The sequence below is a fragment of the Phaethon aethereus genome (assembly GCF_964289735.1).
Source record: "Phaethon aethereus genome assembly, chromosome: 17".
Taxonomy (NCBI): domain Eukaryota; kingdom Metazoa; phylum Chordata; class Aves; order Phaethontiformes; family Phaethontidae; genus Phaethon; species Phaethon aethereus.
In genome coordinates, this window is record NC_138593.1 from 12,570,154 (window position 1) to 12,586,397 (window position 16,244).

The 16,244-nt window shown below is 42.2% G+C and overlaps 1 protein-coding gene across 1 annotated transcript in view; it reads right to left on the bottom strand.

Annotated features, from left to right (window-relative positions):
* Positions 1-13,567, bottom strand: part of CCDC60 (coiled-coil domain containing 60) — a gene marked incomplete at both ends in the record, with an annotated part of 63,752 nt that extends 50,185 nt beyond the window's left edge. The window contains one exon of the mRNA XM_082007751.1: positions 13,118-13,567. Within this exon, the coding sequence (XP_081863877.1) occupies positions 13,118-13,567 (450 nt within the window). The remainder of the gene's footprint in view (positions 1-13,117) is intronic.
* Positions 13,568-16,244: the final 2,677 nt, after the last annotated feature.

Below are 16,244 nucleotides of genomic sequence, written 5' to 3' on the forward strand. Positions count from 1 at the left end.
GTTTTAGATATAGTATACTAAACTAAAGATGCCCTCTCTGTTATCTATTTGTAATTTATACGAAGCCTTAGGCATGCACACTCACACAGAGCCCCCTTGTTTGTACCTAGTGTAGGCTGGATCATGAGATTAAGTTAACTAGCATTCTGGCATAGGTTTGCCTAGGTTACCTGCGAATAAAGCCCTATACCATTTTATCTGTGACTTAAAAAAATTATTAATATTTAGGAACTACTCTACATTTCTTGTAAAAGAAATTCAGTCCAGGCTGCTGACATCAGACACATAAATAAGGGAATAAGCCACAGCTAAAACACCAAAACTTGACTTTCTGAAGGACAGCTATTTTCAGAAGCATTTTGTGATAGTTGTGCCAGCTGCATGCACAGACTGCATTACATCTGTGGCCCATTCTCCTTAAGCATTGCCTTTGTTTTGATTTCCCATTTTGTATTCCATTAGTTTTAAGGCTGTATGTCATACTGCCATTAAATCACTGTTTTCAAGCAATAGTGTCTTCCAGCTGACCTCAGAGCAAAGCAGCACAGAGATGAACGTTCATACAATTTGCTGTTACAACGAACAGGTGCTGGAAAGCCTTAGTCCAAAGCCTCTACTTGCTCCGACTTACCAATTATTGCCACAGACCAATTCAGATCTCACATAGATAATATAAGCTAACATTAATTTAGGAGAACAGCTGAAAGTGTTTCAGCTGAAAGTGAAGGGAAAACAAATATATACACAATGTTTTACCAAAAGCAGCTTTCTTAAAAGGGATTCAAATATTTCTGATGAGCTAATGGAAATGGCAAAGTGACTATTTGGAAAAGGTTTGTTGGTTGCAAGGGTTTTTTTGTGGTTTGATTTTTTTTTTTCTGTTTTTATCTGCTTTTACTAAAAGATGAAGTGAGCTCACTATCAGCAAGAGTGATTTCTGTCAGACAGCAAAGTTGAATGGATTCTGTGCTGCTGAGCTTTTAGAAAAAGCCAAGGAAAAAAAAATACAGCTTTCATCTGATGAACCTGGATAGGAATGATTAAGGTCCTGCCAAGGTTTAATTTCTCATTTTTCATGGATTAACATCATTGTTTATAGTTCAGGCTGTTGCATAGTGACACAAGCTCTAAACAGGGTGACAAGAAACAAACCCAAACAAACAAACAACTCTAAGACATAGCGATGCCTTTGATGGGAGTTTAAAATGAGCTTATTTTACAGAAATCCACCCATGAGCTTCACCAACAATGGCAACATTTGTTGAGGTAGAGCTTGCGGGTGAAGTGCCCGAGAACCCTCCAATGATGGTACAGCTGTCTGCACAGGGGATTCAGCTCCCTGAACTGTAATGAGCAATTTGTCTCACAGCTTTGATCCACTGTCAGTTTAGCTGACACTGACTCCAGGAATTAATTTCTAACATTTCAGGGTAATCTAATAAAAAAAATTGAAGCAGTATGTTTTAGATATCTGTAGATAACCTATCACCTGCTGCAGGTGTTAAATGTGTTTCTGCTACAGTACAAAGACTCTCAGTTTCCTGAATGTATAAATACATAAGACAACATATCAATATGCTTTAAACTAATACTGTGTGGCCCTATGTATTTGAGAAGCTTCCTTAGAGAAAAGACTTCCTTTGTACAACTGAACAGATCATTTATTTGAACAATCAGCACACTTTGGCAGACAAATTCAGAACTAGAATGAGATCAGTTTCAAGTTTTTAAAACCACAGAATTGCACTAGAATATGTTTGGGTTTTAATTACAAGACAATTGTTATAACTTTTCAATTATTTTGTCAACATAATATATGCACTGTATGAAAGTCATAAATACTTCTAGCTCTGGCATAACTGATCAACACTACATAGAGCAGTAAATACCAGCTTTAGAAAACATTTAGGAAGGGAATACAAACTCTCTTTACATTCACCCCTACTGTTACACTGCCATAACGCTGCAGATGGATCACAATCCATCTATTTCCTGTTTTGGGCAAAGAAATCTTTGTCAGCAGCAAACTGCTCCAATGTTGTGGTTTAAGGTTGTCATGCTTGACCATTGTGAACCAACAGCAGTCACACCATTCTTCACCAGCCAGACAACGAACCTGCCAATATTATTACACCAGCAAGAAAGTACTAGCCCTAAGAGTTATCAATAACCAGACTTCCAGACCTTTATTATCTCCTATTCCCCTGTATTCAGGCATGTGTCTGGCAGTTGGTTATGTGACAGGAGAGGAACATTGCTGAGAGGCTTTCATGTACGATTTTTTTGGTGGGGAATATTTTGCACGTAGGCTCCAGAAAATTATATTCACTACCTGCAGTACTGTGTCACAGCTTCTCTGACATAGCCAGCACAGCCCGTTGGCAGACCACGGATCAAGATGACCAGTAGCACCTGGCAGCTGGGGTCAGACAGTACCACAAATACACAAGGTATCAGCCTAGTCATGAGGGAATTCAACCATAAGTCTTATTCTAAAACTGTCAGACATGACAGGTTTAACTTTCTGCCATTAACTCTCCAGTGAAAAAGATAATGTTTGTTCTTTATTTTTAGGCCATAGTTATGAGATAAATTCATTTATTCTTAAAATAAATAGCTCCCCAAACAGCAGAGCAAACAATTAGCTATGAAGATCATTTGTTATCTAATAAAGCTGTAGGTCTTCCTCTATCTGAACTGGAAGCTAACAGATTCAAGGGGTACAAGCAGTTAAAAAATTACTTTGAAGGGCGAGGGAGGAATCAGCTGAGACAGAGCAGAGTCCAAAACCACAGGGTTCCTGAAGCACTGAAAGGGAAATGTTGACACACAGTGGAACCAAATGATGCCACCTAGGAATCCTGGAGAAATCAGGATCCTCAGTATGGAAGACAAATGAGGCTATCTGATCACCAGGAACTGCTGGTTACACCTGCAGGAGACAAATGAAGCACAGAGGCCAAAACTATTGAAGTAAATACGTTTTGGACTGAAGTACTGCAGTCCAAGGACTGCTCTAACAGATGAGGAATGACATGATTTCACCCTCCCAGAAGTGTCTTTGGCTCAAGGCCAAAGATGCAGTAGAGCGCACTCACAGTGACTAGGATTGTCCAAAGGTTTCAGTGGGTTCTGTAGTTTACTGCAACCCAACTTTAATTGCAGCAGAGAAAATAGTACAAATAACCCTAGCAGCTTTGTAGTCTCTTTATTTCAAACATGTGGAGTGTTATCTAGAGCCTGATGTAATACAACTATAATTTGCCTTTTATGAGCAAGGAAAACTACTAAAAAGTCAGAATCATCCTTAAAGATTTGTAATGGGTGCAGTGTATGAATGAGGTATTAAAAATTTAAATACATCACAACTGCTTTATGAGGCATCTTTTGACGCTTAAATAAAATTGTTCAAGTGTGTATGAAGTACAATGCTTGCAGACCAAAATCTAGCAGCGTTTCACTTGAACAACCGAGCCTCACTCCGTGGTTAGTCCACTGAGGTTGATAGACAGGCATATGAAATATCGAAGTATTCTACCCAAACCAATAAGGACTGTGGAATCTGTCTTTTGTACCTGCTTCGATTAACAGAGAGGACACAAACCATTTAGCAGTAAGTCATTGAGGAATTAAGTTAAAACCTCCCTCTCAACACACCAGAAAAAAAGGTTCCAGGCTACAATACCCAAAACAATGTCATAGCCTAGTTGTCACAAACAACACAAAGTAACTCCTTTTTCCAAATGAACAGAATCGAAAGTAACATTATAGCTACTACCTCCACCCCCCCATACCTTGCTTTTGAGCTCTTAATGCAAAGACTGACAGTTATACAGCTGATTAATTAACTTGACTGTTGTCCCCTAAAAATACTCCCTATTTTAGCTCTCCTTCTGTGCACATAGCGTAATGTTAATTTAATGGAAAGGTCCCATTATACTACAAGGAATGTAGTGACATTCCACAATGTCCTCTCCCTGCTTACAGTTCTCCCCTCCCATTGCTGTTGTGCATTCAACACTTTCTATATATTTCATGAATAATGAGAAGCTATTCTAGCCATGGAAAGTGCTGCCTTCCACTGCTTGGTACTTAAGATAAATCATTCTACAGTCTCAAGAAAAGAGAGACACAACCAAACTGATTTTACACAAATGGTTTTTCCTCTGCAAGCCAAACTCAAGCTTTAATTATTACACTTTTCCCCCTTGCTGCTGAATGCCTTCATTCACTGTGCCTACACAGGGAAATACTCCAATTTAAGAACAGGTTTCAAAAGTTCTTGCATTCAGATCAACTTACCCTGAAACTGTTACTTTCTGTATAAAAAGGATGATTCCTCCTCTGCCATGCAACATTTGGGGGGAATTAGCAAGGTGTCCTGGCTAAACTTCAACTTGCTTAAACTGCTGTCTGCTCACCTAAGTTCACTTCTCCTTTTTCAACCGGGTACACTATTCTTCATCACTTTCTGTCCTGAAGTCTCAGATAGCATTGCTCTGATGTTGATGGCAGTTAACCAGGGACAGCTGATAGGACCTCCACATTCAGCCTGCAAAATGTTTTTGGCATCATTCGGGGTAAAACTGATCTAGAAATATATTACCCTTCCTAGAAACAAGCACAACCCAACCTATCTACAAATCTAGTCCTGCATTTCTACATCAGCTGTGATTTTTTTTTCCCCTCATGCAAATATAAAAATCTCCACATTGTTCATGTTCCCTTCCCCTAATTAAATACCTACCACTTCCTACTAATGAACACATTCACAGAGAGGTTCCTAGAGTTCCACGTATGCAAAAGAGCTCAGCTTTCCCACCTGAAACATTTCCTTACATTTCTGGTACACATACATTCATTCCTGACATAACTCCACTGAACATGACATTAGAGAAATCCACCAGTGTCTGGTAAGATCAGCAGTAACATTCCTTTGTGCTAGCAGACTGACACAAAGGAATAGGAACCAGAAACTCATCCATGAATTACAAAGACCTTACTGTCCAGTGCAAGTTCTAAACCAATCACACCCATAAACAGTAACAACCATTTATTTCTTACAGAGCACTTCTAGTCAAATATCAAAACATTTTTTCCCCATTCTGTCCCAAAAGTAGCCATTTGACAAAATGTTTTCTGTTACCAAAAGTCATTTTTAACCGCCATACTGCTGCCAGGGGAGCACCAGGTTCTCCACATACAAGGAAGTCTACTTCTTTCATTATATAACCTACAGAGCATTTGGATGCACTATTTAAGAGAAGCAGACATTAATCCTGTTAAAAATCTAATGTTTTGAATATTCCCTGTAAAGCGTAACCTTTGAAATGCACTTTTCTCCTGCCCCAGGCATGATATTGCAGATCAATTCCCAAACCTAGGTGAGCAATGCAATTCACTATAATGACAGCTCAAGCTGTAATCACAGAAGTGTAATGCACCATGACTGTACCAGCAGCCTGACATTTGGCAAGTTTACTAAAACCTTAATAACAATGCATTATTACATTTGATATGCTTCCCTTAATCCATTACAGAAGCAGCCTTTAGGAACAGAAATTGAACTTTTGAAATTGATTAGACTGTTTTGAACTTAATAGCATGGAGATTGTGTGGACCTTACTGGTTAGCTGCTGTTACAGAGATATGTCAAACTAATTTAGTGATCATAAAGCCTTTACTTTTATAGAACATAACATTTTCATATAGTTAGGCTCAGGTCAGGATTAGCACCTAACATTTAATATTGGAAAGTAAAGCTATCACTCTTAACCAAATAAAAAAGCTTGATCTTAAAAATATAGTTCCATAAGCATATGACCTATCTTTAGGCTCATTTATATCACCATTTTTGTTTCACACTCTAAATGACAAAGCAAGAACACCTGCAGGAAAAACCAAGAGGTCTATATTTTCCATATACAATTAGCTAAGTTAATTCACTTTTCTAAGTCGCTTTCTCCCAAGGTACAAGAAAGGGAATGGTTGTCAGTCTTACCAGGCCATGAAGAAAAGCATTTGAACAAAAATCCCAGCACACAAGTGCTTAAGTATCATGGTTAACAGTAATAAAACCAACTGAAGGACTGTTCCTCTTCTAAACCAGCCAAGAATTTCTAACAGACACATGACTACAGTGGCACAGTTAAGTCACAGATAAGAATAAAAAATTAAATTCAGAAATTCTGCATCAACAACAGCTTCACTATACCTGATAAATAATCTCAAATACTTGGCAGGGAATGCTGCTACCCTCTTCTTAGAAGTACTGCAATATGATGTAATAGTTCCCCTTTTGTCTATGGACATGTACAAATAAGAATTCTAGTTCCTGAAAGATGATGTGATTGACATTTTTCAACTTTTTAGTAAGGGCTCTTAAAAATTAAACCCAAGTTAAAAGAAATATATTTATGGTTCAGGCTAACAAAGGGGAATGAGCTTAATTAATAAAACCAACAGTAGCCAGTATACAATCTAACAACCTAATCTGATGTAACATTTGTTGACGGAGGCAGAAAACTATCTGCTATTACAATTTAAGCATATATCCAAATTCTATAAAATATATCTAAAATGGAACTTTGCTTCTTATATCATTTGCTCTGTTCTAGTTCTGTTTATGACAACACCATTATCTATTAGCTCACGTGTCAGCTTCCGTTTATCTTTCGTTCCACTGCTCCTTTTAGTACCATTCTCGCATAACCAAAGTGCTCCAGACCACTAGTTCAGTCACTTACAGCTATACACTTTTCTGTTATTCCATAGCCAAATTATCCACAGTCTGCTTATTCACCACTTTCTAATATGCACTCAAACCTTATGCATTCAGGCTTACTAACATTTAATAACACGTACATAAAAGCAGCAATATAATAGTACATTATCATTACATCGCAAATGTCTGGCGGGTCAATGCCTCCTTGGATGGGTGAGAAGTCATATGAGAGAGAGAGAGAGATGCAATTAGGCTGCTCATTTCCAAACATCCTCTGAGTTTGTCTTTTGCAATAGGAAATGCATCTGTTAAGATTTTAAAAAAGGAAAAGTAGTGTAGCATTATGCCTGCTAACATAGTTAAAGGCTACAGAAGACAGTTAAAAAAATACTTCAGCAACTCATTCTATTTACTGGAAGTCAACATTACACCTAAAATGTGTACAACCAGAGTTTCACTTGCTTGTTGCTAGTGGTGACCTTGGTGGAAGCTGGAATTGTACATCAGCTTTCCATCATGAGGAGTCAAGCAGACACATCACCTCAGATGGATAACATGCATGAATTCTGTCCTGACTGACGATTACCATGCTGAGAGCTTGCACACGCAAGTTATCGATAGACATTACAAAGCTTGTAGGAAAAGTCATCAGTATAAATACCCACAGTTAGTTCCCCCCCCACACACATTGAACAGAACAGCTACTTCCCTGTATGTTTACTCTAGAAAGAAAAAAACCCAAACAGCTCAACTTGTATCTGGTTAATACCAAAGAGAAAAACCAAAACACGATAACAAAAAAACCCCACAACACCCTTTTACCTATTAAAAACAAGAAAAGGAAACTAGAGAAGGTTAGCCAAAGAACTACCTGCAAAATCCACCTATGTTAATTAGGTACAAGAAATCTCCATGGAAACCCAAGTCAGGCATACCTGTATACCCATTGTACGGTAAGCTTTCAGATTGAAGTGTCACACACTGGTGCCAAAGTCTTTCAGACATTCCTTAATGTACATTCAGCCAGGTGTCTCAGAGGCATAAAACGATGCACCCTTTCATTTCCATAACAAGCAGTAGAATCTTTCTTACAACGTGACACTATGAACTTTGAAATCATAATTACAGTGTCATTGTGCCTTTTTTGCACCTGCCCTTTTTTACATGCTCTGTACTTAACATCACTAATGTTTTGGCAATAGCAAGGTGAGAAATTGTAGTCAATTGATAAATGGCAGTTTTCCAACTAACGACTTTTCTTGCATAATCTATTTCTCTTCTGTCCTGGAGCATTTCTAGCATATAGATTTATCACTGGCTGTAAATAGTCATGACTTTAGAAAGCGAGCAAGCAAAAAAAAGTAATAATTTCTTGAAAATTAGAAGTTTCCCCATATTAGCTGTGTTGCATTCAGGAAACTTATTTTGTTCATGATCTGCAACAGATAACCAAGATTATGCAAGCCATGACACAATCTATATAGCTATTGCAGTGAAAAGGTAAAGACAAACCTGTTTTTGCAGATGCTTTTGGTTTTCAGACTGATTTTCATACGGGGGGCATGCACTGCAGTCATAGCTTCAAAAAGTGAAAAAAGAACTCAGGCATAATTTTGTGTTTCTCATCTTCATTCCCAGTTTTTCATAAGAAATGAACAAGGACAGACAAGATAAAGTCGGATCACTGGGGAAGCTGAAAGCATGACTCTCACTGCTACAATCTCTTCTGCACCCTCCCTGTACCCTTGCTCTGTCCAGAACACTAACCCCTATAAACCTTGTAATTCCTGAGCTGACAGACTGTCATGACAAGATCAGCCTGGCAAAATAGTACAAGCAGGAAAAAACACTCCCAACCTTAAATCAAATATGCATTAACCTTTGCAAACAACGCACATCTCAAAATTCTCACCTTCATGCTACCAATATGCATTTTTTAATTGTTAAAGAGATACTCAAATGTTCACCAACAAAGACTTTGAGACCATCTCTAGCAAGCAGTGGAAAGATGTGTAAGGGTCCAATTTTACCAGCCAACAATGTTCCAAAATACCCCAAGAGATACTTGAATCTGAACATCTCTATCGATGCTTTGGCACTTCTGAATAACAGCCATCCCAGTGACAACTCACCCCCATGTTCTACCTCATACAGCCAATATGGAAAAAAAACACACTCTGGAAAGTACTAGTGTTTTGTAGCTTTTCACTTTCAAAGCTAGTTGAGCAGCTAATGGAAAGAAATATTGTGCTGTTCTCTTCCTCACTAGCATTTGTTGAAATTTCATGTTCTTCAAATGGGAAATTTCAAGGTTTTTCTGAAGCTTCTTCTAAATCTATAATAAAGTTGTTTGTTTTCTTAAAAATGGCTCATGCATAGCACTTTTTGTATGCAGGTGTGAGACCAGGGTTGATCAACGACCATGTATTGGTTACCCAATCTGGAACGCATTAGGAATGCCACCACATCAGTGTAGTCTGGCCTGACCAGTTTCTCCATTTTGGAGATACTAAGACGACAACCCACCACTAATGTTTTCCTGCTCTTCCCAGAGCGATAAGGAATTATGACTGAACTCCACATCAGAGAGCTGGCAGGAATAAGTTTCTTTCCATTATAAGCTCTGCCTTGAAATACACGCTTTTAGTCTTCTGGGAAGCAAGGTTTTAAATTAGAAACCCTGACAGATCTTTAACTGCAGCAATACCAAACAACATCAGTGTAATTTCTCTTGAAAGAAATTGCCCCTTTTTCTTCTGTGGTTTCCAGCTTAAAACCTTTCATTGCTGATGCTGTTGTCAATCTTATCTAGTGACCTATTTAACCAAAGCACAGAATTACAGAACAGAATTTTATGACAACTACAGAGCGGGCTTTGACACTAACAATACTCAAGATTTTGTGAACATGGATTGTTTTTAGGGCTTGGTCAGAAAGGCCACCTTTCCTTCATGTAAAAAGTCAACAAGCCACCTCACAGGTTTTGCAAATGAATTTCTCATAGCAATTAAGGGAAAGAAGCTATATAAACATGATAAAAGGTAACTAACCACTACACACCATTACATTAATGAATAAGAGACCTTTAACGCACTGCTCTGAACACTTCAGAAATAAAAAATACTGTCTGGATAGCTACATTCTTCGACTTTCAATGAATCAGTGCTGTCTGCAACCCACACTTGACCTTTGCAGGGGGCACACAATGACACACACAGACAGACACCCTCAAACCAATTATTTGTACTGGAAGCTCCAAGGGCTCTCTCTCACAGTATGGGTCTGGACCGATATTAACACAACACAGAACCAGGCAGCCCCACAGGGAGTCTCCTCCCCCACTCCCCCAACAACTTTTGAAAAGACAAGAACCTGAAATCCATTGGGAAGATGCTTGGTGCAGCTGCTCTGGTTAAAATACATGGCCCATTCAACTTAGCAAGGATTCTTCTAGTAACGATAGTGGCAGGGAGCACATGTAGAAAGCCACCACATATAAGGCACATCTGAAAACACTGAGACACTACTGTGGATAAAAGCTGGGATAACTGACCAGCAATCTAAAGCCATAAGGGTCACAAAACCCCCATCACTGTGAAAGCTGGACACTCAATTACACTTGGATAATATCGTACAGGTTGGGTAAAAGAAGCCTCCTTGTTGTGAGGTTTGTTGGGTTTTTTTTGGTTGGTTGGTTTTTTAAACACAAATGCTATGCTTCCTGAGCTTCCCCCATCCCTTACCGGTATTGCTAGCAGTTTGGAAGGGGTCTGTTTTGTGGAATGAAATTCTTCCATTGCACTGACCCAGCTTTACTTGTGTTTTCACTGTAAGACAGATACCCATTCTCTGTGTGACTACAGAACAGCAGTTTCCAATGCAACATCTGGAACAGTCAAGTATCAGCTCTATGTTTTCAGATACCAAATTTACTTAATAGAGATATAAAAAGCATCCATGAACATACAGCTTTTCTGAACACAATTTGTTGCCATCAAGTATATTAAAAAAGCATCTTAAGCATGCAATTATTACATATAATATCCTATGCCCATAACATTTTGTGTAACCATCCTAGTGCACTTACTCAAATGTTTTTAGCTCTTAAAAATCTATTTTTTATAACAGTATCAGTAGCATTTACCAGCAGATATTAGTATACTCAAGTCCTGTTGAAGTCACAGGGCTTTTATTATCATCTTGTTGTTTACAAATTTTATTGTCATTCATCATTACACGTCATCAGCCGTACTTGTGGCTGAAGAAAATGCTAAGTCAGAAGGCAGAAATCATGATTTTTACTACCAGCAGTGTTATGCTCTCATGATACCTCATGGATACTGCATATCCAGTATCTACAATCTTCTCAGTTATTCAAAATCTTACAGGGACTGCTAGGCGTGGGTGGGAATGGAGGTAACTCACTCATATAAAGCAAAAATACAGGTAATACGAAGTATTTTTTAAATTAGGGAATAGGAATACATTTTTCAATTCTAGTATCTCTGAAAAACATAAATAGGTTTCTGCAAAGCACCTGGCAGCTTAAATAGTGAGAGCTGGTGTGCAAGCAGCATAAAATCCCTGGGCCTTCCCAGTTTGTGGGGATGAAGGGAAGCAGAGGACTGGTCAGATTCATTGCCAGGATTTGGGGTTTTTTTTTAGTTTTTCAGCTTAGTAACCATTACCGTTTAGGAAGGGGGGGGGGGGGGGGGGGAGGAAGATTAGTCTGAGATTTTTCAGGACCATGCTCTCCACAAAAGGGAACGACAGGTGTGACTACATCCCCTCTGACAGCTTCACGAATCTAAAGCACAAGCCACAACCACGTATTTAGTGGCCTACATATAGCTTCTTTTCTGTATAAATTGTACCATTTTAATTTGGTCAAGCTAAGTAGCTGAGTTCCAACTGGGTTTCAGAGCACCCTTAAGGATCAAAGCCTGACATCATTTTTCAATGCCAGAACAACAACAGCCACCACAAATTAACCAACATTTTCAGAACTATCAGAATTTTAAACAGTATATCTGCAGTTGGAAAAAAATCTTTAAAGTAACTTCTAATGTTCAGAAGCAAAGATGTTTTAGAAGTTAAGGGTTAAAACAAGAACACTGGCAACACTTGCTGGGTGTTGCGTAATTTACAGAAACAAGTCTCTGAATCAAGACAGCCAGCAACATGATGCTTTAGGTCGTATGTAAAAATAAAATGAATGCCACCCATTGCCTATTTAGAGCTTAAAACACTTGAGCTAAAACTTCAAGCTCGGAATGCAACGCACACAATCAGAGCAGAAAATTTAGTGGGTGGACAGAATCTTTTCTGCCTACCCTGAATAAAAACCACGCTGCTTCTGCTGCAGCTGCAAGAGGCTATCCCTTGGGCACTCCACTAGAAAGCACAAAGCAAACTGTAGGCTCAAAGTCACAGAGACTGATGCTAACAGATAGTAGGCTGGAGAGACTTCACTCTGTTTCCACACGGAAAATTGCTCCCTGCACAAAACAGTACAGAAAACTCCGAGAGCTTCAGATCTGCTTGTGTGATACAACAGCATTGAGGAAAAGGAAACCAATGGCAGAACACTGACAGCTCATCTCGAGCATCAGCAACTGAGTTCTTGTCCCTGTGGTTCAATCATTCAAGCTTGACTTAAGGGCAACTTGAGAGAGTAGAAGACCCACAAAGTTGGTGGGTATGCAGCACTAAGGAGACCAGGAGATAGCCACCACACAAACAATCAAACTATCACAGACACTCCTGGCTAATCCCCTTACACCTTCCTGAAACTCAAATACAAATGCAGAGTAAAATGCAAAATAATTAATCCACTACCTCCAAAGCCATCCCTACCTATGTAAGTTGTATTACAAACACTTTAGTTTTTATACCGTTCTTATGCTCAACTTCTGAGATTTTTACGCACCCCTCAACTACCACCATTTATCATTCCTGCTTTTTTAACCCACCCTTTACCCTCGTGCCCTCAATATGATTCCTCCCCTTCCATTTTCAAAACTTGTTACCCTCAGTATTTTCCCTTAAATACATTCTCACTATCTCGTTTTCCTTTTCATTCATTAGCCTGCTATTGTCTCTGCTTCAGTTTAAGTGCTCTCACTAAGAACTTTAAAGATCAGTTTCAAAAGCCATTTCCCAAACACAATATAGACATCAAAGCAGTCCGGCTTTATTTACAAGTGCTCTGTACCACCATGAAATGTTCTATTGGATTGTGATTATTCATAGAAAGGCACGGAAAATTGTTTCAAACATTTCTTTAAACAGAAATAACGATTCCTTCCCCTGGAAACAGGGGCTTGCAATTTACTTAGAAAAAAAGCCTCCCTGTTTTTCTATCTAAAGTAGAACCGGGAAAGTCGGGCCTACCTGCACAAGCTGCCCCAAAGAGTAGAGGGTGAGCTTCTTTGGGTCTGTGTAGAGAATCTCTCCAAGCTCCCGATAAGGCTTCCCAGTGGGGGTGAAGTGTCCCTGAGTGAATTGCTTTTGCCTCCTGTGGTAGTTTTCCCAGAACACTTGTTCTCTTGGACGCTCACTGCTTCTGTAAATAGTTCTGCTTCTAGCCAAGACCCTTCCTTCCTTCTGAGCAAAGCCAGGCAAAGCCTGAATGCACACAAAATCTCGAGGATCCAAGACTTTAGTGACTGCCAGCACCTTGATTCTGCTGTTCTTAGGTAGATCTGGTACCACAGGTGCCTTGTGTCTGCTGCTCTTAGGTGCATTTGGTACCACAGGTGCCTTGAGTTTGCTGATCCTACCTGCATTTGCTGCCACAGGTGCCTCAACTCTGCAGGTTTTAGCTGCATCTGATACTGGCATTGTTCCAGAATGGGAACCTTGGTGGTTTTACTCCCCAAGTCACTAAAAACTCTGGTTTCCCAGTCATGAAAACACGCACCTGCTGCCCAAACCCTGAAGCAAGTCTTTTTAACTTTCTAAAGGGTAGCCCAGCGGAAGCATTTTCCGCTAACTAACACTACATGAGGTCTCATTCCCCTCAAACAATAGAAATAAATCCTGAGGGGCCGGGACACCTATAGACTAACAAATTAACACAAACAGAACTTGATTTACACCTATTTTCCACAACAGCACAACCTCCCCTGCCTGCAGGCCTCACGCCAAGGGCCTCCCACCGTCCAAACGCTGGGGAACCCGCCGAAACCCCTTCCCCGCCCTCCTCCCAGCCCCGCTCCTCAGAGGACGACGGCCTCCTCCCGGCGCCGCGCGACAGTTAACGGCCACCGCTCCGCGCGCGTCACTCGGTCGCCCGGGAAACCCCGCGCGGCGCCGCGCACGTGCACCGGGGCCCCGCGCCTGCGCCGGGAGGCCGCGCAGGTGCGCGAGCCGGGGAGGGGAGGGGGGGGGGGCGGGGGCGCTGCACGGAAGGGCCCGCGCGCACGCGGCCGCGCACGGAGCGCCTGAGCCGTGAGGCGTGCGCGGGGCCGCGTGCCGAGCGGCCAGCCTTGCACGGGGCCGTGCGCGAGGGGCCCCGCGCGGCTGCGGGCTCACCCCTAGCGCCGCGCGCGAGCGTTGCTTCGGCCCCGCGGGCAGGGGGAGGTGCAAAGGGATTCCCCGCGCAAAGCCCGCGCCGGGGCGCAGCAGGAGGCCGCAGCCAGCGCAGGGCCTCTCCAGGCCTGAGGTCGCTCCTGGAGCTGCGTTTGTTCACCTTTTCTTTCAGCTGAGGGACAAGCTAAAGTGTCCCCCTGGGCTTAGGGACAGCAGAGCTTGTGACGGAGGGAGGACGGGGCCGCAAAAAACGCGGTGGACAAAACCTTATCACCTCCCAAAATTGTCAGAAGGCTCAGCCGTTAAAGCATGGGGAAGCGGGAGACCTGAATGTCATTATAACAGTAAAGGTAACATTCATAAGTATTTCGATTAATTAAATATTATCCTCGGCTTCTCTCCCGGGCAGCAGCACCGGGCACGTGGCAGAGCACCCCCAGCCTGCGCCTGGTCCGGGGGCTGCAGCCAGAAGCTGCTCAGCCCTTGAGAAAACCCATCAGATCTCACTCCTCCTACAACCGTTTTCAGTAAAAGCCTTTCAAACTTCACTTAGACCTTGTCAAACGAGCAGTAACTGGTGGCAAATGAGAACTCGAGACGAATTTAATGCTGTATCTATTCAGTCCTAAAATACACAGACCATCAGCAGCAATAGCACGTTATTTGAGGTATATGATTTCCAGCAGATTGGGTTTTTAGCCTCTCAAGATCACTCCAACCATTTGAATCCCGCGAGCTCTCCAGAGGGATGGGGTATCTGGGAACACCTCCTCCCTCCCTCCTCCCCGTCTTTCCCCTGAACCCTGAAAAAACAGCCTTGCTACGTTTCCCTGCATTTTAATCTGTCCAACACTTCTTTGCTGTTATAATCTGACTTAAAGTGATGTCACCAGACATGAGAGCGCAGGAGCGGTGAGCTGCGGCCCGAGGAGCGGAGCTGTGGGGCTCCAGGGTCCCCAGGCTGCAGGAGGGCACGGGGGACATTTGCAGCTGGGAAGGGTCCCCCCTGCCGCCATTTTCCTCCCTGGGTTTTTATTTTCTGCAGGCTGAATTGCCCCCCAAAACCTGGTGTCTTGCACTGCTTTGGTTTTCAGGAGAAACTTCCTGCCCACGTGCAGGTCGGGACCAGAGGTACTCACACCCAGATCTGCTAAATCGTGGAGCTGGAAATGCAATTTCTGCTACTTTTCGCATTAGCTGCAGCTTAATCGCAGATGTTTCCAGCCGAAAAGAAATACTCCCACAGCCGATGTTTGAGACAGCATGAGAAATACCACAATTTGGTAATGACGACCCTCTGAGCACCTGCTTTTGTTGTACCTGGGTGTACGAGCGCGTTTTCAACTAAAAGATTTGAGAAAGAGATGGTTTCAATGATTTCCCTAATACCGATGGTGACATCTCATCTAGCATCGGGATTTCAGCCCTGGGGATTTAAGGGAAACATCTGCTAGACAATCCCCACGTGGAAAACATCAAAGTGGCAATTTTGAAGCAGCCTTCATGCTTGAAAAGGTGCTCCTGCATCCATACTTTCGCATCCGACAGCGGTGCTTGACTGCCTTGCATGGGAAGGAGCCTCAGCTCAACCTTCGGCTACAGCAGGCTGAGACCTGCCAGGGGCTTCAGGCCCCAGAGCAGGAGGACCCCAGCTGACACACGTCACCCCCAGCACCCTCTGCTTATTTAGCTTGAGTCAACCCCGATGCTGCAAGTGCTGGGGTGGGCACGTGGTGCTGCAGCGCTTTGGAGTTATGCCCAAAACACACTCTGCTTCCCCGGCGGCTCCGGTTTTTAATGGGCTTAAAGTAACCGAAGCGCCATTTGGCTTCGTCAGGATGCTCAGGGGCCAGCGGGGCCGGGAAGAGCCCGGAGGGGACGTGCGCAGGGCGACGTCCCGCTGGTGCTGGAGACACCCCATCTCTCCCAGTCTCCCCACTCTGCAGTTCAGGCCCAGGTCCCCCATCCTGCTGGCATGGGCACCCCA